The 26,030-nt window shown below is 45.3% G+C and overlaps 1 protein-coding gene across 1 annotated transcript; it reads right to left on the minus strand.

The window, feature by feature from the left end:
• Positions 1-7,676: 7,676 nt before the first annotated feature.
• Positions 7,677-23,408, minus strand: LOC133972713 (ephrin-A3-like). The gene is made up of 5 exons (XM_062410279.1): positions 23,257-23,408; positions 17,320-17,621; positions 16,505-16,570; positions 14,429-14,506; positions 7,677-7,908 (listed from the first exon to the last, which is right to left on the minus strand). The coding sequence occupies exons 1-5, from the start codon at positions 23,406-23,408 to the stop codon at positions 7,790-7,792; spliced, it is 717 nt and encodes a 238-aa protein (XP_062266263.1). The 3' UTR covers positions 7,677-7,789.
• Positions 23,409-26,030: the final 2,622 nt, after the last annotated feature.

A 26,030-nucleotide genomic window follows, 5' to 3' on the forward strand; every position in this document is an offset into this window, starting at 1 on the left:
TCAACATTCATCTATCCTTCCCTCCCTCCCTCCATCCCTCCATCCCTCAATCCATCCCTCCCTCCACCCATCATCTATAATGCTTATCCTTAACAGGCTATAGGGGACTGGAACCAATGCATTTAACTATTCCCTCAGCTATTGGATAAATTCACATACAATCGGACACAAACCCTTGTGATGCTCAGAGGATGAATCCTATTGGCTTTGGTGAGAGACTTTCTCTCTGGTGTCACCATGACTGGCACCAGCTTAGCGCTTAGCAACTGGACTGGCATGAAATCTGCTCCTGACATTCATGACCATCCCTTGATTTCCATCATTGCCCCATCATCAGGCAGCAATTTAGATTTGTGTAATACTTTGATGACTCACGATTGGTCGAGCACGTGTATTGGTCTGACTTGGAGACCGCAGCTCCACTTCCTAATGACGTCATCGGTGGTGATGGGTCATTCATCTTTATTATGCAGTCTCGGATGCTAATGCACTCATCGTTTTTCATTGAATGATGATCAGACTTGATCAGACTTTAGCTCACAGCACTACGTCTTTATAGGATTATTTATTTCCTTTGATAGTTATTTGTGTAAATCTGCAACATACTGCATCCTTCGTCCTCACTAAGACACTTTATTTTTGGAGACAAGCATTAGCTGTTCCTGGGCTTAAGTTCTGATCCAGTGCCCAAAGTGTGGGCACATGTACATAGATGCACAAACACAGACACACACACACACACACACACACACACACACACACACATCGAATAAGGTCCATGCCTGTTTATGTGAGTAGGTCCCCAGCTGTTGAGTGCTGTGCAGATGTGGCAACCAGAAATGAGGGATTACAGCTAAATCTGGAGGGAAAGAGGAAGAGAAGGAGGGTGGGGGGGGGGGATGATTGGGCGAATAGTGCGGAGACGGGAGCGATTGACTAAAATGAAGACAGTGGGTTAAGAGGGGTTAGAGGAAATGCAACCTGATGATAGAAAGATTAGACATCGACGACGAGAGTGCAGAACGAGCCGTCGGAGAAAATTAAAGTACATGAGAAAAGCGAAAGAAAGTATGGAGGAATATAAGATGGTAGAGGAGAGAGGCGTTTTTTTTAACAAGCTAAAGCTGGAGGGAAGAAGAAAATAAAAAGAAAAGAGAGACTGCTGTTTGAAAAACCCCAATCCCGTTGTGGGAATTGCTGAGGCTGTCACACAGTCCGTTTCTCTCTCCCACCATTTGATTACAAATTCACTGATTTCTTCGACTCCACACAGAGTCTGAGGAGAAGGCTGCGTGACTGCAGGCGAGAAGAAGCTGCAGCTAAAGCATCCTAAGACTCACATTCATTAAAGCGCTCACACTTGGGAAAAAGGCCAGGATGTTGTTTTTTGGTTGTGCGAACAGCTTTCAGCAGAGCTCACATGAGTTTTTCTATAATTCATAAGAGCAGTTATCCTCCTTAAATGGAGAGAACAGAATGGTTTACATCAGGAGATTAAGGAGGGTTGCACCAGTGTGAATCCACTCATCTGTTTGTGAATGTAAACATGTGGTGGGCACCTCGATTTGGGGAATGACATCTTCGTCTTTGTGCAGAATGACTTGCACTTCCTCCATTTCTTCTTAGCCCGGTGTTACAGTCAAATCGTGCCCTCTTTAATATTCACCATGTTTTCACACACACGCTGTTGCTGCCGGTCCTAGAGGCGGCCGCAGATGGCAAATGTGGTCTGCTTGATATTCCGCGATAACTTTCCTCCACTTGTCAACACATTAGCCGACTGATCTGCAGAGGATTGGCAAGAGCCCAAATTAATGTGCGCAAAAGCAAAGCCCTCTAGGAAGCTTAACTCCTTTCTAATTAAAATGCACATTCACATTTTCCTGCCTCTTAACAACATGTCCAAGAAAGTCTGTCTCATCAAAGCCCTAAATAAGTGGGCTGTCGTTTTAAAATCGGAAGTTTTCATTCAGGGTCGTTGCAATGTGGATATTCAGTCAGTCAGAATATGCATTGTTCTCTCTGTCAGATTTCATATCCAGGTCTGTTTGAGGTCATTTGATGAAGGGAATAAATACAATGGTGAAATATATGGTACATTTACTCAAGTGCCGCGCTTAAAGGAATAATTCCACATTAATTGAAACACATTTACACATTTCTTAGATCAGAATATTGATAAAAATCTATCTCTCTGAGTGACACGGAAAACTGATGATTCAGAACACTGCAGGCCGAGTGATGACCAGGACCAAAAAGAGAAGAAACAGTCAGCTCACAAATACAAATTAAAAACACAGATACACACAGGCAGGGGTACACAAGTATAAGGATAGAGGATTGGTTAGTGGTTTCAAGGGGAATAGTGTTGCAGACAAGAAAAAACCCTAATCCTCAGAAAAGACACAAAGGTCACGACCTCAGTGTCCTCAGTCATGAGTGCTGAACTGAACGATGAATCAGAGAGAGAGAGAGAGAGAGAGAGAGAGAGAGAGAGATAGAGAGAGAAACATGTGAAGTGTGAAAACAACCTTCTGTCTGTCAGAGGAGCAAAACATCAACAGGACCTCCGGAGAATGATCTCCGGGTAAGATTAGGATAAAGTTAGATTTTCTGTGCAAAAAACAGAAATAGTTGACCTTATAATACGATCGAGAAACAAATGTCGCTGCCTTCGGTCAGCTCATCCTTTCAACTCTTACATAAGATACAGTTTTCTATCAAGCTATTTTTATTTTGTTTCCTTGTGGCTGCCGCATTTTGTTATTATTAAATCCAGATTTATTTTACATAATTTTTTTCCCCACTGGTTCCTCCTGCTGATGTTAATACTGAATGTCCCTGCCCGGCCTCACTGGCACCAATTTTAACCACGATCCAAACCCGGGTTGTCATGATGTCACACTAAACTTCCCTGAATGAGTTTTGGGGGAGATATTAAATTTCGCTCCCACTGAACTTCAGCAGCTTAACCCATAATTCGGTTCTCCTTGGATGAGCAAATACAGCTAAATCTGTCCAGACTGCACAGACCACATCTATTATATAAATCAACTGTGTGTTTTGCCGAATTCAATCTTTATCTTATGGGCAGATAGACTTCGTAAATCTCTTGCATAATGTTTTTCACATGTCCCGTCGCTATCTGTTTCATCCTGCTTCACCAGCACAATCACAGAGTGGAAGAAAGCTTTGGCGACACCTATGGGAGGAGAGCAGAACATTTGGTTTCACTTCTCCTAGTGAAATATTCCAGCTCCTATTTGACAGCATGTAACCTGGTAGAGATGTTTCCCATGGTGCTATATTTTTGTCTAGAAGAGAGAAAGAAAATTCAATAAAGTGCAGTTGAGAAATCCATGACAAAAGTGTGGAAGCAGGGTTCCCACAACAGGTCAGAGATAATGCAAAGAGAAAGACTTAAAATGAGCACAGGCAGAACAGAGCTTGTCTCTTCAGGCGGCTCTTTATTTCAAGCTTTCCAAGAAATACATATATCACAAACACAATCTGAGTGAGGATTGTGAAGTGAGGAGCATTTAGTGTCATCTTGACATCTGTTTTCCAAGCAATTGTCATAAATTGTACAACTTCTGCCACGAAGGGTTGCACAGGTTGGTCGTCAATCAGAGGGTGGGTGGTTCTGCTCCTCCTGCCTCGGAGTATTCGCTGTTGAGCAATCCCTGATTTGAGGGCATGTGAAGGCAAAGAAGTTGCTTCTGGACAAAAACACCTCACATTTCTTTGGGGATTATTCTTATAAAAGAAAAACACAAAAGAAAATAAACAAACAGGTATTGATTTTAATATCATTTTCCAGCCAGAGGCATTTTTAATGAGCCACAACTCATTTTTTAAAACTCCCAACCTAGAATTGGAAGTTCCCAAGGAGCACTCGAAGGCAGCACTCTTTGATTGTCTCATTGATGTCGTGAGCTGTAACAAGTTCTCAGAGGAGAAAGCATCTGTTTCATTGTTTGGGCCAGACGGTGCGGCTTGTCAGGGGAATTCTTCTCAGCGGCGCCGGGCCTGCTCATGCTACAGATGGCTTATCTCACAGTGAATGATTCAGAAAATGATAATATGTCTCCAAACGTAGAAGAGGTCATCTCCTTTGCCTAATGGAATGTCTTCCTCGGTTAGAGAGCTGGACGAGGCACTTGGATATCTCTCTCCCGGTGGAATCCGAGTGTCAGCGGCTCAGTGAGCGCTACCGGCAACTCTCCGGTGCCATCATTTGAATGACAAGCAGACCAATTAATGATTCATTTAGGCAAAAGCAAAACGTGAACTTTCCCAGACAGGGAGTTTTAGGTATAATGTTGTTTAATCCCTTGCATAACATCCTCACTGCCAAGAACTCAGCAGGCCCCATTTTCTGCAGGAAAAAAACAAATTTAAAAAGCCTGTTTAAGTTGTCAACTCAGGCCCGGGAGCAGGAGCTAAAACCCTTCCACTGTTTCCCGGTGTCAGAACACTGAAACGTTTAAGTGCAAGTCCAAACCTATAAGTTGGCAGAGGGACTGTAAGCCAAGACCTAATGTAATACTCAGCAATTATCAGACTGTCGGCTAAATGCACAAATGTCAGAGAGAATCAGGAGCTGCAGCCTCACACAGGAGCCAAACAGCTGTGAAACAGGCATTAATGGACGTTATCACTTCGCTGGTGAAGTGCGACTCACATTATGTCAAGTTAGTCGTCAATCACGTAAGAATACATTTAATTAACTCCGAAAGATTCTTGGCGCTAGCCCTCTGCATACACACACACACACATACACACACATATACACACACACACACACACACACACACACACACACACACTTCCTGATATAATTTGACCGGGGTCTGGAAGTGAAAAACCTCAGGGCCAACAGCCGAATCACCTCGACCGTTCTTTGAGACTTCAGGCCTGATCATCAAAGACATCAAAGACTTAATCTTATCTGGCCCCTGTGTCCCCTCCTGACGTGGACTCTAGTGCATCTGAGACCCGTGTCCCTCCCCGTTGTCAGCTTCTCTCTGTTCCGCCTTCAGAGATCAGAAGGAAGCTGACAGGGGCCAAGGGAAAGCAGAGCGACGTGGGGAGACAGATTTGTGGAGACATGAACGGCTCGCAGGTGTTTTCTCTTCTCTTTCTTTGGGGGGAAAAAAGAGAAGGATAGAATATGTGATGTGCAGCAGCGACTTCACCCCCGAGCTGTCATTAGGTTTTACGGCGGAGGAGGTGTTTGTGACTCCGAAGCGAGGGGCCTTGAGGAGGGGCTGTGTACGAAAGGGTGATAGTTTTACTCTGAGAATATGTGCAGCACGATTACTGTCTGTTTGCATGTCTGCTCAAAACCGACGTGTCTACGAGTGGAGTGTGAGAGAGGGAGAGAGAGAGAGAGGGCTGCTTTCGAGTAGTGTTCAGGAAAAACAAACAACAGTTGCAGGGCGAGTGAAGGTGAAGGAGTCGATGTTGAGATAAAGAAAGGGCAGACAGAGGAAGGGAAAAGAAAAACTGTGCGGAGAAACACTTTGTCGTGCAAATAATAAATAAACTCACACAATTAAATTTGCAAAAACATTTTAATTGGCATCGTTTTTAATCATTCTTGGTTCAATTTACAGTTTTTTTAAATATTTTTTATTCATTCTTGTCGAAGGTAAACACATTTTTCTCGTGGTTGTCTCCAACGTCAGTAAATGCTTTTCATCCGCTTCCCCGCCCCTCCCCCCCGTGAACTAACAATACAGTAGAGCACATCCTCTCATACACACTTGCATATTCAGATCCTACAGACGACTCCTTGACGGGTCCAACATGTCTAAATGCCACATACTTGAAAAAGCGCGGAACAAACACATTCTACATACATACGCACACGACTGTGCACGCATATGTTTTTTTCTTTTTTCTTGCTTGCACTCCTACACACACACGCACACTCATACACACTTGTGCACACACACACACACACACACACACGCACATTCCACAACCGGCATGTGTTATAAATGTACATTACAATGCAGACTCCTTCGTTTCACAATGGCAGCACTCGAGTTAACGCCGCCCTCCCGTCACCAATCGTCTGTCTGGTGCGTTCACAGTTGGGCTGTGACATGGTCCTCAGCAACATGATGTGGTTTGCAGTATCTGTTACATGAGAGTAGTGTAACTGAGTGTATGTCCCCCACTGATTAGTCAAAACCAATAACCCTCCTCTCTGCGTCAGGCTGAATTACATCCGACTATTTATCTACACAAGCAAAAACTGCTGCAGTAAAAATTCCACCATTTAAAAATAAAAAAAAAAAGAATAGAAAAATGGCACGAGAGCTTCTTGAGCAAAGGCCTACAAATGCACACTCATAAATTAGGTAGATAAATAATATATTTGAATGTTAAAATAAATACATTTGTAAAAGGAAATCAATTTATGAAAGCACAACATTGTAATCTGATTACTGCCAGCCTACATTGTCCGGTATTACAATATAAAAAAGTGACACTCTATTTGCACATTCACACGTGTTTGTTTTTTTTTTCTGCTTTGTTTTTTTCCCCCGTTATATTATTATAAAATGGCGGCAGCGTTACTTTGAGACTCAAAGCACTATTTCTCCTCAGGCACCTGCCGCACGCTGGCGACTGTATGGGGTCGCTTCGATGGTGACCGCCACTGCTGTAATGGTGTGGAAAAGGACTGGATGGGGCGGGGGGGATGTCTGCGGATTGAAAGGGAACTTGCTACCTAGAGAGGTTTTTTTAAGGATTGTAAATTAGCGGCGCGTTCTGGGCGTCTGGCTGCGAGTGAGGAAACATCTGACATCGGGAGAGTCTACGGCGAGTGCTGAGGGTAAATGCGTCCGAACAAAAACACACGTCTAACACAGCTACCACGTCGAAGTGCCATCGAATCACTGGTCCAGGGTCTGCATTTTTCTCGGGGGTTGTGTGAAGGCAGGAAACGCAGACCAAGGACTAGTTCTCGGAGGGAACTCGCTATCTTCTAAGAAATGCAGGCTTCGCATCGGCACCTATCACAAAGCCGGGGGTGTTTCTGGCGTCTGGAGAAAATGGATTCTTGAAAGGCCGGTGGAAATCCTCGCAAAGTCTCTCCCCTTCCCATTTGAATTTTTTTTATTTTAAGAAACACCTTGGGCTCTTTTTACTGACACCTCCCTCGCTCCGGTGTGAAAACATTCCTCTGTGTCCGGGACAGTGGCGGCCGTTCTCATCACTCACTGATTATATGAATATCCTGCAACGTCCAGGTGAGATCAGCTCAGTTCCACCGAGTCCAGCTCGCTCCTCGCCCCACATCAAAGCGGAGTGGTCCCGAGGTCCGAGGCCCAAAAGATCCACCGCAAAGTCAGCTCCTGTTACATGTGCCACCTTCTTAAACTCCTCAGGTGGTTTGATATCCACGCTACATTAAGAGAGTGTCGTCTACATCCAACTCATTACAAGTCCAATTTCTCCCCCTAGCCTGTCGGGCACAACGGCAGCACAGAAGTCCTGTTTCTGAATCGCCAATGTTGTGGCACCTGCATGGAAACTGCTGCGGTATTCATATGATAATAACGTCCAACAACACACGGAGAGTAAATATGACAGCAACAAAAAAAAGGCCTCTCCTGTCTCCTCTGAGTTCCGTAAAAGTTAAATATAAGGGTTTTCGATTGTGGTTCTGTTCCAGATTCACGTCTGTGATTCCGTGGGATAACTCGCGGTGTAGAGGTGGATACGAAGCCCTTTGGACAAGGCTGTGCGTGAAGCGTCACTCCGCGCGACGCTAGGACAAGAGCGCGGACGACAGGAGCAGCATCGCCATCGTGAGGAGAAGGCGGTCACGTGATTGGCTGCTGCCGCTGACGCTTTTCTCCAGCTTGGGAACTTCCGGATTGAATTCATCTGCAGAGAAGGAAAGAGAGAGAAAGGGAGAGAAAGAGAGAGACACAGATGGAGGGGGGGAAAAAACAAGAAGAAAGTGAGAAAACGAAGTGAGCGTAAAAGAGCCAGAGAGATAGTGAGTGCGCGCCAGACAGAAGGAAACCAACCATTACTCCATTATTAATTCATCAATCTCAAAGGCAGTGTGTGTGATGCATGCAAATCCTCTTTTAACATATGCAGAGAAAGAGACATGATGCAATTATCAACAAACCACCAATTATCATCAGCACTGCTACATATGGCCATTTCCCCCCCCGCGGGAAGGGAAATTATAAATGTTACTGTCCCCCCCCCCCCGTCCCCCCCATGTACTCCTCTATTCACACCAGCAATGTTTTTATCCTAGAGGGATTTCAATCAAACCAAATTACCGCGGCCGTGCCATTGATTAGACACAACAGAACATTAGCTGTGAGGGGGGGAAGATGGAGAAAGAGCTGCGAGGACACATTTAGTGATATTGGGTGAAAAAAAAAAGGGTGGATTAAAGCGAGTCATTATGTTCTGTTTGGACGTAATGTTTCCCATTATATCTAGAGGGTTATTACCCGCCAAAATAAAACACAAATAAACAAACCACTCTTAGCTGTGTTGCTTACAAATACATCAGAGTTTCTAGGACAGGCCGGGCCGACTGCAGCGAGACGTTAAGAGCAAAACCTGTTTTCCTTCCTCCATCAAGTAATCGAACTAAGTGCAGAAGAAAGCTGCAATTTTCCTTCTGATGCCAGACACTCACAAAAGAGGGATGGAAGTGAAAGGCTCGGATAATGGAGGAGTTTTAAGCCTCGAGACACAGTGATTTAAAAAAAATTGTGTTTTTAGGGAATGGTTTCGTTTTAACATCTTAAAATGACACCGGAGAGAGGAGAAAATACTTGAAAATACTTTTCAAGTACAGGAAAGGATATATATCTCCTGAGAAAAACTTTTACTGCGATGTAAAAGCTCTGTCAACCTCCAGTTCTCTTTCTGAAGTGCTGCAGGAATGAATGGGTGAATACAACTTGTACTGTAAAGAGCTTTGAGTGGTCGAAGGCCCTAGAGAAGTGCTACATAATTACTGCGCATTTATTTAAATACAGTCCATTTAGTGTCCAAAGACATGCAGATTGGGTTAATTGGAGACTTTCCATTTTCGCTCTCTTGGCCCTGGAATCCGCTGGCAGTTGAGACCCCTTTACAGAATAAACGTTATATTATATATGAATTAATGGATGGTATTAAAACTCTAGTCAACATTTTGTCAACAACAAAATCACTGGGATGTTTTTATTCTTTGGCCCTTTATCTGTGAGCTGCCGTGGAGGATGCACCACCACCATTCAGCCACCAGGCTTACACATCAAATTAAGGCAGCAGGTTGTTTATAAAAGATTCGGTTCCACTATGAAGTTAAAGTTAGTTTGTTTGTAATTTGCAGAATATAATGAGACTAAGCGGCGACAAGAAGATACAAAGAAGGAGACAAAAGACAACAGACAGAGACAGCAACCACATGACAGCTGACGTTTGGCGAATGTACGGAATTTTGTTTTCCTCCGTCTCGGGAGTGAACCGTCTGGTCCGTCTGGTTTGTGCTGGTCGCGTGAGACTGGAGCCCGCGTCACTGTCGCGCTTAAGGAACACGAGGCGTCTGCCTGTCAGCCGTCACACGACACTGACATTCACACCGGCCCGGTGACCTCGAACAGAAAACACTGAGTGAAGGCAGCAGGGATGATATGAAGCAGCACTGACTCACGTGGCACCTACAGGTCGATCGGTGCATTTCTCTCAAATGTTAAATGTACAGACTCTGACCAGACTCTGTCCCTGAAGAAGAGGAGGCTGCCTCTTCTTTATCTTTGCACAAACAACTCCACAGCTCCGTGCACAGACTCTTCCACACTTGTTTTTGTCAGTGCCAACAGCTTTGACAATCCCGAAGCTGCACAATATGCACCTCTTCAAAGCCCTTGTTATTTAGGGGAGGCTGCCCTTGCAAGATGAATATGGAGGACGTCAGGCGCCTCAGGCCATAACAAGCTATCAAAAGGTCCTCGCTACCACACTTAACATCACAACACAATCGTGGGATACGGCAATCAATTTCTGAACACACTCTGTGTACCGCACAACAACAGGCGAGCATGCTAGGGCAGCCCTCCTGTCCACGGTGAAACCGCCCAAGGCGTTTACAGTGAGATAAAAAAAAACACCGGCACTAGACTGTCGATGAGAGGGGGAAGAGTGTCTGGTCGGATAAACACTTGAGCCAACCCGCACCGCAAAGATGGCCGACTCTGCAGTGAGGTGTAAACAACACGAGGAGAAGGACCCATCATGAACCATTACAGCTCCACAGGTCAGTGGGAGAGATGGGAGGATTTTCAGGCAGCTTATTTTCTGTCCCTTAACGCCTGCCGATCGATAACGTAATGCCAGAGCAAACCTTTTCATCGCACGCCCATGACCATCGAGCACGAGGCGAGAACGAGACGATGCTCTCAGTTACAGTGGGAGATTTGTACTGGAGTGGTTTAGGAAACATTCAGGTGAAGTCACAAGGCACTGGTATTTTATTCCATTACAACCTGAGGAATCAAAGCCCAGTGTGTCTAGAGAGGAACATGGACTAGTAAAAAGAATCAGTAGAAAGCACTGGTGTTAAGTTTAAAATAAGAAAAAGATTGAATTAAATATAGCTTAATTTAATTAAAATCATAAATCAAACACAATACTATATACATAACATTTTCCGGTTTCAGGCGTCTGATTCAACGCCCACATCTACAATATGTTCAGAAACGTAAATAGATCAATGCTCAGTGGTGCAGATTTCCACCAGTAAGAGAAACGGTTCATCAGAACTGGTCCACTGGGTCAAAAATGAAGATCCCATGGATACGTCACTTTCTATTGAGTGATCCAAACAAAACAGAATGAAATAACCTCCCTCAATTCAAAAATAACTTAAACATGAACACAATTTATTGAATTAAGGGAAAATGTAGATAAGCAGAGACTAGAAATCTGTTTTATTTTGGAAACTGTTTAGTTTCTCCAAAATATTTAAGTTCTTGACCTTATGTGCAGTGCTGTTCTAATAATATTGAATAAAAAAAAAAAAAAATAATCAGCACCCAGTATATTTTAAATTTTTTGGGGCATTTTGCCTTTATTGCTGGAGCATTGTCCAGGGGGGGAGCAAAGGGCTGAGTCAGAATCGAACCTGTGGCCCCTACAGCACGGCTCCAGCCTCTGCGTGCACCGCAGTTCTTCTGGTCACTGATTATGTCGGCTTCACATATTGAAATAATATTACCTAGTCTTTAGGTTTTCATGTTGAATTATGACAGATTCTGATAAAATCTTCTCATAACAAAGCACCAATCATGCTAATGTCTGTTTGCTGGTCCGATGCCTGATTTATGTTTCAGGCTTCGACCTGAACACGGCTCCAGCAGACATTCAATATAAGAGGCCGGTGTCTGACGGGCGAATGTGTCACAGATGGAAAAACGTGCAGTATACTAAGCTTTGATGCAGGAAACAATCAAGCCATGATTAATTCAAGCAGGAAGCAGCAGGACACATTCTGAATCCACATTAGTGGATATATACGCTGTGAGCAGTTTGCTAGAAGATGCTCAGCCGTAACTAATCTCTGCTTCTCGTAAGTTATGTTGAAAACATTTAGAAGCACAATAGAGTTGTGTGGTAAAAAGACAATAAAAAAACAGAGAGACAAGTCAAGTCACACTTAAACCTTGACTCCAGTTCATTATGACACCTGGAGGCAGCCGACATGTTTTCGAGCCGCCTGTCCCTCCCACTCTTGTGAACACCATATCTTGAAAACCCCAAAAAGGGAAGTTCCTCCAGTTTGATACAAACCTTCAGTTGGACTCGAGGATGAGGTGATTAGATTTGAGTGGACAAAGGTCAAAGGTTAAGGCTGCTGTAGCCTTCCAATTCACAACTAGTTCCACTTCTCAGGAGCTCCGATGATTTACAATTAAGTGCACATGTTCACATCTTCTGGCCTCTCGAACATGATATCTAAAATCTGCCTTTAGGGAATTTCTCCAAAGTTTGGCTTAAAGATGAACTGATTAGATCTCAAGATGTCAAAGGTCAGGGTGAGCTCCAATGCATCTGTATGTAGACTCCAGGAGAAGAATATCTGAGGACATTTAGGCTAAAACATGTGTTTTGGTGTAAATGATGCTATCTCAAGTCGATTTTGAATGTCGGGGCTTAAGGACACGTGGATGTCATTGTTTCCCAGTTACTTCCATTTTATTAGTTTGGGCTGCAGCACCGTTCTTTGAAACTCCAAAAATATTTTTTCTGGATTCGAACACTTCACCCACCCCTCCTCCAGCATAGAGGTGGGTATATGATGAGTGAATTTTCCTTTTTGCGTGAACTATCCCTTCAACTCAGTGAGAAAACGTGTAGGAATCATCCTCAACGCTGTGCTTAGGTAAAATGTGACGTAGGTGCAAAGCTAATAATAAAGTTACGAGGACGAGAGAGAGAGAGAGAGAGAGAGAGAGAGAGAGAGAGAGAGAGAGAGAGAGAGAGAGAGAGAGAGAGAGAGAGGGGGAAGCTTTGTTGATGCTCAGCCAGTCTGTGGGCTGGTCTGGTCCTGAGGGTGAGTAAGAGAGTGGGTGTCCAGCGGTCAGTGGGGCCATCAGGTTCTTTGTGTGTGTGTGTGTGTGTGTGTGTCTGTGTGAGAGAGTGTGTGTGCGTCCTGATTTTGTTATCCCTCCAAATGTATCAGCAAAATGCATCACAACGCTAGAGGCTGTGCTTCTTTTATGATTCCCTGCCTGTGTGTGTGGTTTTTAAGTTCTACGTAAGCTCCAGCCTGAGTTACTGCTGAGCAACTCGCCCACCACCGAGCTCCTCTTTCTTCCTCTGCCTCCTCTCTCCCCTTTTCTCTGCCCCCACTCTCACTTTTATATCTGTTTTCCGGCCCATCTCTCCTCTTTCTCTCGGCCTTATCTGTCCCTCTCTCTGTCAGACTGTCTCCCGCTGCATTTCTCTTTCACGGCCCCCGTCCTCTCTTTTATCTCTCAGACTCTCTCTATCTCACTTTCTCTATCTTTGTCTGTGAACTACGTCTGCCCCCCCCCCCCCCCCCCCCCCCTTCAGTCCCTCTCTTCTATTTTCTCACTTTCCTGCTCTCTATCTCTCTCTCGCTCCCTCCCCTCTGACTCGGCTGGTCTCAGTTTCCATCTCAGACAGGTCACAGTCTCTTAGCCCTCGTCACACGCTGCCTGCAGCTCCCGCAAACAAGCGTGCTAAATGATTCCCGGCAAGAGGCTTTTGTTTGAGATGAGGACGGAGGAGGAGAAAGAGAAATGGAGGGTTTACATAACCACTCAGCTGCACAATTGACTCTCTGGCTGACATGCTTTCTCCTTAGGTAAACACGGGCCATTCATTCCTGAAAAGACCTCTGCTGACCTTGTGGCATGTGTGTGGAGGAACAGGAATGTATGTATGTGTGTTGGTGTAAGTGTGCTGCACTTTGGAGAAGATTGCATTTAAAAGGATCATTCTGGTTTGTTATTGCTTATCTACTTAGTTGGACTGTAGTTTTGCCTCCTCCTTATCACTAATGAGACCTTACTCACCTCAGGTTAATATCTGAGATCAGGGATGGTAGATACACCACTAATGTCGAATGGATAATAAAAGATGTGAGATAAAGGTCTTAAAAAAACCCACTGGACGTTTAAGAGAAAACAAAGGTGAACCACACGCTGCTGATCCTGATAGTTTACAGACCCTAGTCTTTGTTCGACTGCCTCACTGTGTGCAGCTCATTTAAAAACAGCTAGAAAATGCATTTCCTGCTGAAAGTACAGTGTGAGCGCTGAAATGCCGAATTGCTTTTTGCTGATTCGAGCAGAAAACGCATGATGTGACATTGTCAGAGAGCAGGGATGATGGTGTGACGTCTGTGTCCCCATTCCTAGTACCCTACGTCAATTCAATAATGCAACTCAAAGAGGGAAACACTGAAGTTCATGATGAAACCGACTAAACTGTATAATAATGTTGGTATCAGAACCATAACTGCTTTAGAGTAAATATGAAAATAGGACCCAAGTTGTAATAAGCTGAAATTAGACTTTAATGTTGCACAGGGGAGGTTTTATCTATTGTGTTTGGTTCATTTGAGGATGTACGTGTCTGTCTGTGCTGCTGAATCACTACATTTGCAGTGTTCATGATCCTCCTCCTTATTGCACAACTCCCAGAGCAGAAAATAAAGGCTCTGCTCATCAATCAGCTATGGCCCGAGGATTTTCTTTTTTTCCGGTCATACAAAAAATAGAAACTAACAAATGGTTGGTTCCCTTCCACAATGATTGGTGCACAAATCAAGCTTTGCAGCCACAGCCAAATATTGACCAGCATCCGGGAATTGGCGGCGGCTCCTTTTCAGCAACACAGAAACAAATGTCCAGTCACTCACCGAGGTTGTGTATTTTGATGTTCGGCCTGACCGTGTAGTCGGGAGAAGTCTGACTGGAGTCGTCGTCTGCCTGGGAGACTGAGAGACGCAGCAGATACACACACAGGAAGACAGAGAGAGAGAGAGAGAGAGAGAGAGAGAGAGAGAGAGAGAGAGAGAGAGAGAGAGAGAGAGAGAGAGAGAGAGAAACAACGAGGAGTGGGAAATAAAAGCAAAGGGGATAAAGAAGTCAGCGAAGACCCCATTTAAATATCAATGTATATTTCAGGCACAGTTAAATAGTGTACAGTCATAGCAGAACACAGGAGTGAGTGGGTCCCTGCCACTGAGAGTCTGGACTGTGAAACCAGGCCTCCAGCTGGAGATAGAAACCATTGTTACATTTACTGTTCGTCTAGTCGAGCGCTGTCACATTACACATGAATGAATGACGCGTGGGTTTGCTGATGGGCATGTGTCTCCGCCTTGGGGAACTAAATATGTCTGCCTGTGATTCTGCTGCAGACTGAGACGACATTCAAAGAGATTTTACAGTGTCAGCAATTAATTAACACCGAAAGAGAGGTTTGGGGTTCAGCCTTCAAAATTGTTATGTTTACATCTGTGTTTGTTTTGACTGTTAGGGACAAATTTAGACATGAATACTAGAGAATATACATCAAATTGGGAATTCCGGAGTTCGTCTTCCACGAAATTGCGAGGAAGGCGGATGATCGGGTCAGGGAAGAACCCTGTAAAGTTTCTGCACTTTCTTTAACTTTTAAACACTTGGGTTAATTTCTCAGATAATAATTCAGGACATCAGACATCTTGAGGGGACTGATATTCATGAGTGTGTGCAATTTGATGCACATCCAGACGAAAAAGTCTGGATCCGGTGAATGTAAATGTGGTTTCTTGAGGAGCCTGTTGGGCCTTGGCGGAGGAGGATGCGCACTGAGTGATGAAAAGCATGTGTCATGAATATTCACATCTCTTTCTTATCTTGTGAGGTTCGAGGTGCCGAGACGCGCTGAGAGAGAATGAAAAAAGGTTTTCCGGGGGCGGCAGAAATCAACAGCGCGCCTGACGGCAAGCTGTTAAACTGACCTCGCCGGGCAGAGGCTGGGAACGGTAAACCGTCTGAATGCAACCGCAGACATTCATGCGCGAACACGTGCACGCGTTAAATCTACAGCTGACAAAGTAACACAGACACACACACACACATGGTCAAGCTCGAACAAACACACACACACACACGGCGATTGAACACAAACACACACGAAAGCAAAACGTGGCAGACACATCAATAGATTAGCCGTGACACTGGCATGGGGGGGTGGTGTTGGTGTTAAGGTGATGTGTACACAGGGGCTGACACTAGCCTAAGTGTGGGATGTATTAGTGCTGACAAGGTCAGGGGAGAGGGGGAGGCTTTCAGCGCCGAGCTGCCCGATCAGAGGGCTGCAGGGGAGAGAGCCGGCTACCAGGGTAAAAATAACACACACTCTATACAGAGCAGCAGGCATCAGGAGAGCCAGAACAAGTGGAGAGGAGATAGACAGCGAGGGATGAAGAGGAGGAGGAGGAGGGGGGAGATGGTCAAGAGAGCAGAGGAAGAGGAGGATGGAGAGTGACAGAGGGAGAGATAAAGGGAAGGTGGGCCGAAAGGAGCTGCATCTCTCGAGCTCTACCTGTTGTTCGTCTTTTTTTCTACGTCTTCACGAGAGCGTGTCATTCACAGAGAGAGATCGAGCATTACTGTAATAGAGCCGAGACAGAGCAACATTAAGGCATTAGGCTCAAAGCGCCGCTGCCAGGGAGAAGATGCCATCATCAAAACCTCGCAGAGACAGTAGAGAGAGAGAGAGAGAGAGAGAGAGAGAGAGAGAGAGAGAGAGAGAGATGACAGTCAGATCTTGGTTTATTCTCTCTCTACCTCTTTGTCTTTGTTTCTCTGTGTGTTTTGTACACTTGGGAGACACAAAGAGAGCGGGGGGGGGGGGGGTAGAGACAAAGTGACACAGAAAGAAGAGGAAACTGTGCTAAATGAGTAGGAGAAACCGGGGGGGGGGCAGAGTTATTAGGTCTCACCGGTGGAGCAGCAGACGTAGACCCTCAGTCTCAGGCAGCTGTGGCCATGGTGGTGGGTGGGCGTGGCTGCAACACACACACACAAACACACAAAGACACACACAGGTCAACCCTGTGACCTCTGCAGGAAACAACGCCCTGGACGGTCAGCTGTTTAAAGTGCAGCGCTGCAAATCAGCAGCAGCCTGTCCTCAGCTGAACTCTCAGAATCCATTACAAACACTCACACTCTGACAAAGTGGGTGACAGCAGCTGAGGAGACATCCCCCTTCTTATAATCTCAGATATAAAGGCCCAGTGTGCAGGAATCAGCTATTGGTATTAAAAATAGTGTTCATGATCATGTTTTCATTAGTGTTCTATCACCTGTAATTAAGAAGTGACTTGTTTCCTACTTTGGAATGAGGATAAGAACGATTTAAATGCATTGGAAGAGGTTCTTTTCCACAAAGTTATGGTTTCCAGGTTTGGTCCAGAGTGGAAACTGGTTCACCTGAGGGCCAGTGAGGTTTTTCATATGAAGCAGCAGGAGTTTCCAAGTCAGGTGTGTTTTTACAACAACAGGGAAATGTCCAGAAGATTCAGGAGAGCAGTGACTTCTGCGGTTTACATAACACCAGCACTGGCATTGGCACTTATCACCAAGAGTTTTTCGAAATGTCATTGTGACTGACTGTGCATGTCTGAAAGCGTGTTCAGAAAGGGAGAGGGCGAAAGGAGAGGTATAACATACCAATAAATCCTACACACTGAGCCTTTAAGATATTAAATGTGCAGCACACTCTTCTATGCATCATCCCAACTGGCTGACTCACAGATGTAGTAGTACTCCTGGCCCACGGTGAACTCGTAGCCCAGCGAGAAGGCGCTGTAGCGCTGGAACTTCTCAGAGAACTTGATGGGTGCGTGAGGCGCGTGGGGCCGGTTGCACTCCCAGCGTTTGAAGCCCAGCTGGGGGTCACAGGTGCGGTAGCCGCGGTAGCTGACCATGTAGAGGATGTACTGCTCGGCTGTGACGCGCTCCAGCGTCCCTCGCTGGCTGGTGTTGTAGTGCGGGCAGTAGATGTCCAGGTAGTCGTTGACGCTGACCTGCACCGTGTAGCCCTCCCTTCGTAGCCTGGTTTCAAAATACACAGAAAAGATGGAGAATTAAGTATGTGGAACAAATTTAATAAGGAAAGTAAGGGATGCAAATAATCAATTGTTTTATTCAAAGAAATATGTTTTTTTCAATCTTTCAGTTTCATCATCAGCATGAGATTAATTCAGAAACCAGATTAAAGGAAATAACTGCAACTGGTCAATTCAACACTTTACAAACAAACAGGGTGTAATATATAAACTAAGCTGAAGAGATGTTCACAGGTAAACCTTCAGCAGCTATCGAACTGGAATCTATCTCCAGATTGAGCTCTCTCAAGACAGTGTGTTGTGATGACTGGACCAAGGACAGACACTCAGAACAGGAATCAGGCCAAGACTCAAGAGGTCCAATCAACAATGTCAGTTTTAATGCAGACAGATGTCCCACACAGGAATCCAGTGTATGTATGTAAATATATTATTGTCACATACAAAGGAGGAGTAAATGCTGGAAAGAACAGAGATGACTGTGTCTCAATTCAGGGAGGCGCTGTAAGGAAGTGGTCATCGTGAGCCGCCTGGACCGAACTGAAATGAGGCCGTCCTACAGAGAAGGTTTTCACTCTACCTTGGTTTTATACTTGTTCAGTTTGGTTAAAACATGGCACTGAAACATTGGCTGTCTTGCCGCTTGCCTCCTTGCCCCCCCCCCCTCATTAGAGTCTTAGCTTCTCTGCGATGGAAAGACTAAAGACTCCACTACATTTAAAGCCTTCGAAACGGGAACGGCACAGTTTCACCGCTGTGACACAGCCGGACTTAAACTGCAGCCTCAGAAGGAAGCCGCCCCTGAATGGAGACACAGCTCATCTGGCAGCGAGCGCTGTGTGAGCAGGTGTTTTCATACTGGGTGAGCGATGACGGGCAGGTGTGTGTGAGGGAAGTGGCAGGAAGCTGAACAATGGGAGGAAGTGAAGCTGGAGAGTGAGTGTAAAACAAAAGAAAACCGAAAGTGGGAGTAATATTTCTTTAATCACATCTTTATGATCAGAAAAACCATTGTTCCATCAGTATAATATCGACATGGACATAAGTAACAAATGAAGTTGTCTTTACTTTATAATGCCGTGCAAATCCTCACATTTGAGACAATATCACTGCTTGTGAAAAATGTCATAAATCACTAAAAACACAAATATTGACCAGCTAATCGATGACTTGACCTTTTCACCTCGACAGGAATCACAACAGCAACACAACGAGGCCAGAGAGCTGTAATCCTTCTTCTTCAAGAGATAGACTCCTACACCTTCAGCCCCCCCCCCCATATAAAAAAACACACACAGTCTCACTGGAGCCCGCGGCACTGAGAGCGATAATCTGCACTCTTGTCTCCCCCCCCCCCTGAGCCCACTGCAGGCCAGGTCACTGAGGCGGAAGGAGAACCTGTCGTGGGCGATGTATGCCAGGGGCCGCTGGGGAAGTGGGCCTGCACAGGGGCGCACATGATGATGCACCAAGCCACACACCCCCCCACTTCCTCCTCCTGGAAAACCACCACTGATGGACGAGGAGGCAGTGAGTATTAACAGGTACAGGCCAAGTTGAGTGTGTGTGTGTGTGTGTGTCTCTGTGTGTGTGTGTGACGTACATGAGGGCACAGTATAACCCTGAGACGATGATGTGGTATGATTTCCCTTTCAAGCCCCCCCGCTGTGATCCTCACTGTTTTCAACACTGAGTATACTTATTATGTTCATTACACAATCAGTAATTAGACAAAGTAGAAGTCATTAGAAGGGCTCCTGCAGGTGAGCTGATGAGATGGGAATTGTCCTTGGCTGCAGTGATGTGTAACCTGCACCAACTAGCTGTAATGACTCGAGTGCACCAGTAGGTGGAGGTATTGTGCTGTAGTGAGTTCAAGGAGCAAATCTCCCTCCTCTTTTCCTCTGCACTCATTTTTATTCCTCCTCTTCCTGGTTGTCTTTTCTCTCTTACACATTTTTTTCTGTTACACACATACAAAGGGGTACATACACACACACACACAAACACTCACAAGCACCCCTCACTATGTACACACTGTGCCAGCACACACAAACACGTATACACACAGCTCGTGCAAACGTATACGTAACAATACGTTACTAGGTCAGGCCTCCAGAGGGATTACTATTCAATTACAAAATGAGGATCATAAATGTCATAACACCTCTCCGGCTTTCTCTCTCTCTCCACCTCTCTCTCGCCGTCTCGCCATCTTTATCGCTGCAGCGTTACAACTGCTCCTCTTTCTGGATCCTCTCCTCCACTCCCCTCCTCCTTTTCATCTGCACCTCTTCCCTTCATTTACACACATGCTGAGGCAGATGAATATCAGTTCTCTTAACCAGGGTCTCTTTCTTTTCTGGGCCATCAATCTTATCGGCGCTCTCTATCCCTGCTGCTCAGATGTGAGATGACAGACTTTTGTCTTGCAGTGTTGCGAGAAGAGACAACACAGCCACCACTTCAAAGGGACTATATTTAGAGAGGGGGGGGGGTGGTTGGTGGTAGGCAAGGGGAGGAAGTTTGAGATCGGGGAGGAGAGGTAGGGCTAGATAAAGAGGTACAATGGCTGTGGAATGGTAAATAGATAGGAGATGAAATATGAAAACGTGCGAGGAGAAGACTGAATGTGGAAAGTTGAGAAATGAGAAAGGGGTGAGAAGATGTGCTACGCAAGGAAGCAGGGTGTGTGTCTGTGTTTGTGTGTGTGTGTGTTTGTGTCATATAATTTATGGAAGAAACGCACTGAGACACTAAAACAAATGCAGCTAATCCACCATCACTGCATTGGTTCTCAAGATTTATTGGCTGCCGAGACAGGAACATGTAACAGTGAACATGTACACGAGGCCTCTGTAATGGGCAATCATGGATTATTTGGTGCATCCACGTGCCTTGAATCCAAAAGCAGGGAATGAGTGCAGGCCTGCAACAATTATATATATATATATATATATATATATACATATATTCGTCAGGTTTATTTATTCATCAGTGAGTCAAAAGGATGTTTTCAGACATGACCTGCGGGTAAAGTCCAGAGAACCGGCTACTTTCACACTTGCCTTTCGCACACAGAGGGTCTCTGCACAGACACGTTCACAACAACAACAAATCCTCTTCATCATTCAGGCGGGAGGTGGAGCCGCCGGGAGCAGGAGGCGGAGGCAGGAAGTGACGTTTTAACTCCGCTGCGGAGATCATGTGATTTCTTTTGACAACACACAGACACCAGCGTCAGCTCTCATCAACACAATCTCCCTGGACATCCTCGTCTGAGTCGTCTGCATGTGAGACACCGCTTCTGTTTTTTGTTCTTTTGCGTGTTTCAAGCATCATCAATTCCCCCCCACTCACTCACTATGATCCCCTGCCCTGTTCTCTTATCGACTTCTCCTGAATTTCTGCAGAATTATTTTACTATAGGAGAAAGGAGAAAGTCCGGCGCTTCTCATTCTGACATTTGAGTTCACATCCTCTGGAGAAGAAGAGTATCTGTGAATGTCTGAACCCAGCTTGATATGTGGAGAAAGGTAGCTCACAGCTCACACTCTTCAGTTTGCTTCTTGTATTGAATCCACTGTCCAAAATGTGTTCATGTCCGTCATGTTAAATTCCTTGGACTGGTTAATTCAGATTAATTGGAGATTTGTTGGTCAGTAGGTATTAATGGCTGTCTGTCTCTGTGTGTTGACCCTACGATAAGCTGGCGACCTGTGCAGGGTGTACGCCTCCTCCTGCCCAATGTCTGCTTGGGTTGGCTCCAGCTTAAACCCCCTATTCTCTATAGATTATGGATGGGAGGAAATAACCTAAATAATAAGGTAAATGTCAGCGCTAGGGGAAGCAGGAGAGAGAATTTTATTCTGCAGGAAAAAGAGGAGGTAAGATGGTGCAGGAGGAAAGACGACTAATAGGGTGGAGTGAGAAGAACAGGCTGGCAGGGTGAGAAGAGGCGGGGGGGGGGGGGGGGGTCCCGCTAGGTGTATACTGGTATATAAGCAGTCCACTTAGTGGGACAAGACAGAAGGGTTGCAGGCCAGAGAGGAACGGGAGGCGAGAGGATGAGAAGAGAGACAGAGGAAGAGGGTGATAATAAGATTTAATAAGTGACGTTGGGGGGAGGAGGGGAGGAGAGGAGAATGCACTGAATGATGACAATGAAGAAAGGGATGGAAAAGGAGGCAGAGGGCGAGACAGAGACATAGTGCTCCCCCAGGGATGAACACATGTGTGGTAAAAGTGCATAAAAAAAGACTGATGGCTCTCATTCTGCTGTTGTCTCTCTATTCCTGCAGCCTGCAACCCCCCCCCCCCCCTTTTCGGCCGTGCATTGTCTCCGTGGTGGTTTTTTCGCTGTCTCATCATCATTTTCCTATGAGTGGGAGTGCACAGCTAGTTAGCAAGGGCTGCACAAGCTGTCGAAGGCTGCCAGGGGAGGCCGAGAGAAAGAGGGGGAGAGAGGAAGAGCGAGTGAGGGAGACGGAGACAAAGATAGCACCGCTGCACCTTTCACATCAGCGCTAAAAAGGGTCTTTGGAGAATAACGCCTGTATCAATAAATAACAATGGCAACGTAGCACTACAGCTAAAAACACTTAGAAACATGCAGCGGACAGAAACAAAGCATTTTCTACGACCTGCTGTAAATCTATAAGTAAAAAACATCATGATGCAGTCGATTGAAACCACGAAAATTAGAAAGTTTCCTTCACATTGCTCACCACTGATGTCAATCAAAGCCTCAAATGAAACCGAACCAATGTCCTTTGTAGAATAAGACTCCTGGTCCTGTGTGATAGGTTCTGTTTGCTTTAAAGTGAAATCAGACACATGGGCTGACTTATAAGGAAAAATAAAACTAGTACAACTGTATTTGTTTCATTTTTTTTCCTCCCGACATGAATGGGTGTGAGGAGTCTGAATCCACAGAGGTATCCCTCAGTCTGAAGTCAGTGCTGTTTCTTCTGCTGTGGGTTCGCCTCACGTTACTGCCACAGGCTCCAACTGTTCTCCAGAAAAAAATCAAATCCATTAAGAGCAGCTGAGAGAGACAAGTGGTTGCTTTTTGACGACATCGTCCAAATCCCAGAAATAACTTCTGACTGTGGAGAACGAGACACTTGTGGCTTTCAGCTCTTCGTGGATCTGATGTGAATCTATATATCAGCAGCTGTCAGTGCTCACTGTTACAGAATAACATCAGTGGGAAATGAAAATGTTATCTTCTGACGTTCTCTGCTTTATTTGAGCAGATTTTTCTTTCTCCGGATTTAATTTCTTGCCAAGATTTCCTGAGCTTTCCTTCCCCCTCTTGGTTTATGTGCTCAAATATCTACAAAGCAATTTTGAACAGAGCTTTTCAGTGTCAAAAATAGCAGCGCGGAGTCAGGATAATTTAATTGAAAGAATCGACTTCTGCATAAATGCTCTTGTCGCTGCTCAGACTCTCTCTCTCCCTACACCCACAGTAACTAATCTCGGTCTAATTGACGGCACGATGTTGTTCTTTATGTGCGTGTGCATTGTTTATTATTTTTCTTCATCAATGGCTCAGACGAAAACATCATTTGTTGAACTTTTAATCGAAATTACAATATTGTACAGGTACCGCGGGCGCCGGGTTTGTATTGTTGTCTCTCATTAGAGATGAGGTCAGCATGGCTTTGTCATTGATGCCCTTAAAAAAAACACTCTCTGGGTAATCAACCTCAGCCTCATCAGGACGATAAGCCAGCGATGCACGAAATGGCGTGAGGTAGAATGCCATTCACCAGTCTTCTGTTTACCATCGACAAGACTCATCCTCTCCGGTCCCTGGCAGGGGACAAGCTAAGCTACGCGGTTTTTTCTCTTTACCTCAGCACCTAAACTCATTACTCGTGGATGCACGCATGCACACAAAAGACAACGGCACCCATTACACACGCACATGCATTCACACACACACACAGACACACACACACACGCACACACACAAACACACTATCTCCTGCGAGTGGCCACTGATTGAGTTAACGCCGCAATCAACGGCCCGATTTACAGCGTTTCGATCCAAAATGGAGGATCGAGGGGGAAACAAGTGCTGAGCCAGTTGTGTGAAGAGGCCGACACTGCAACTCTCCTCTATCGCTATTACACCACCGGGACTCATCACCGGTTTCCTCCACCACCTCTGTCCTCCCTGGCTGCAGACAAATTGAAGAGGATCACCTTTTTTCATATTTACCCATTCTCTATAAACCTCTCCACGGTTTATCCCCAGACCTTCCACCTTTACTCCCATCACTTGAAAACGTCTGCCATGTTTCTTCCCCCTGCTTTTATAAACGTTGGGAAATGCTTTGCAACCGCGTTTTTACTTTTACGCACATCTGCACCTTGAATCCTGTGAATCCACAGCGTCGTCTCCTGACCCCTGCATCACCCACAGAATACACTCTACTGCTGAAGCAATTACAAGTGTTGCTTAGGACACCTTGAGGCAATCAGCTTCTCGAACCAATCACAGTAACGGCTGGTTATCAATTCAAACCAATCACAGGTCAGCTCTCGGTGGCCTGCAGTGAGGACTCAGTGTGTTTCCTGCAGCTCAATGCACAGAATATGAAGCTGAGGCTCATCAAACTTTAACACAAAGATAACAACCGATGTTTTCTAATGAATATTGATCGTCTTTATGTGCGTTAAGATTTAAATGCTGAATAATCACAGAGTACACAAACTCCACTGTGCTGCAGAGAAACACCAAATGAATTAATCACTTCGGTAGTTAATACATGTTTGTTGATGTTGCCTGGTCGTGGCATTTACACGCCGGCATCAATGAGTTCAAACAACCTCACGAGTGAAACACTAAATGATTGCTGCTGTAGTCTGAATATGAAGAAAGTTTAAAGTGATATTTCTGTGATTTCCTATAAACGCAATCTCCCCAGTCCCCCCTCAGTAGGAGGTCACAGAGCAGTTTTCGGCTGAAGAACAGCTTCCAGCAGCTTGTGGGGCCAATTCCTGCCGACACAGGGGCTGCGAAATGGAGCTTTCATTTAATGGATGGTCTCCCTGCTGGCTGTTCACCCTGCTCGCTGTTCCACCCTGCGGTCTGGTCGCCGCGGCGTCTTTGTCTCTCGCAGCCTCGCTCCCAGCGTCTCTTTAGTAAAGTGGGCGGAGCTGGAGGGAGCTGCTCCAGAAATATAAAGCACTACCTGAGGCAAATGTCCCTTTGTGACAAACATGCAGTGTCACATATCGACTCGGGATTTCTGGTTGCACCAGTGGATTTATTAGCCGGTGGAGGGAAATGATGCAGGGATGAGTCAGGAGCCAGGAGGAGCCATTCGGGAGGAAAAAATGAAAATGTCTGGTACAAGGGCTGCCTGTCAGTTATTCTGATGGATCCCTTCGTTTACTGAACACCAGAATGTGGTGAGAGAGCCCGATCACTATTCCTCACAGCCCCAGGGAAGATCTTCAGATGGCTTTGTCTAACCAGCCGACCAAATAAACTCAATTTACAGTGACGCACAACAGAGAAAAACTTCACACACTTCAGAAGCTGCAGCAAATGTTAGATTTTGGTGCACAAAAAAGCTGTTACACTACTTCTCACATGACTCAGTGTTTCTTCTTTTAGTTTATTTGGACTTTGAGCTTTTTAACAAAGCAGACTTAGAGAAAAGAGAAAACTGACAACACAAACATTTAAAAGTCATTCAATAAAAGAAGTCACAAAGATAAAACCTCCCCTTTGGTTGAACTGCTCACATTTGCATCGAAACAGATCCGACGTGAGAAGTCAAGCAGGAACTTGATCGTCACGCTCGGTGGTCGTGCGTATTTGAGTAGTGGCAGGGAGGGAAACAAAACGGATCACGATCGGCATAATAACGCCATTTCCACAGCTCTGACCTATGATTAAATCTCCTGCAAAGCATTATGGGTTTGCCGCCGGCGCGTTCGGAAGAAACATGAACAGGCGTAAATTTCCCTGATTAATCTATGGGACTAAAGCTGCTCTTTACTTCCTAGACATCCACAGAGGAAGTTTAAATATCAAACAGAAATATGGATGACACAGTTGAATATTAAACGGTGGCTCTCCTCCAACTAGACTCTTTGCATAAAAATAAATATAAGAGAGGCCACTGGGCATCTTTTCTACTTTTATTACAGAGGGATCTTTCCAGGGGCCTCTTGGGAAGGTTTCTCTGGTTATAATTGGCCCCTCGGCTTAGGGCTTTGCATCGGTGTGGCAACTCAGACTGGCAGCACGATGACTTACACTTTAGTGAGCACTCAAATCCCGCTATAAACACTCCCAGTTTTAATGAGCCGGGTTTGGTTTAATGCAACTGAGATTTAAAAGAAAAAAATCAAAGCTGTGGTCTCTGCG

The sequence above is a fragment of the Platichthys flesus genome, chromosome 17 (genome assembly GCF_949316205.1).
Source record: "Platichthys flesus chromosome 17, fPlaFle2.1, whole genome shotgun sequence".
NCBI classification, from domain to species: domain Eukaryota; kingdom Metazoa; phylum Chordata; class Actinopteri; order Pleuronectiformes; family Pleuronectidae; genus Platichthys; species Platichthys flesus.

Excerpts from the sequence above, each read along its gene's own strand:
- LOC133972713 (XM_062410279.1), bottom strand. The coding sequence starts at position 23,408 with ATGGCATTCTACCTCACGCCATTTCGTGCATCGCTGGCTTATCGTCCT. Across the intron at positions 14,507-16,504 it reads CTACGTCTGCTGCTCCACCG|TCTCCCAGGCAGACGACGAC; the intron begins GTGAGACCTAAT and ends TGCGTCTCTCAG. Across the intron at positions 7,909-14,428 it reads CATCAAAATACACAACCTCG|ATGAATTCAATCCGGAAGTT; the intron begins GTGAGTGACTGG and ends CCTTCTCTGCAG.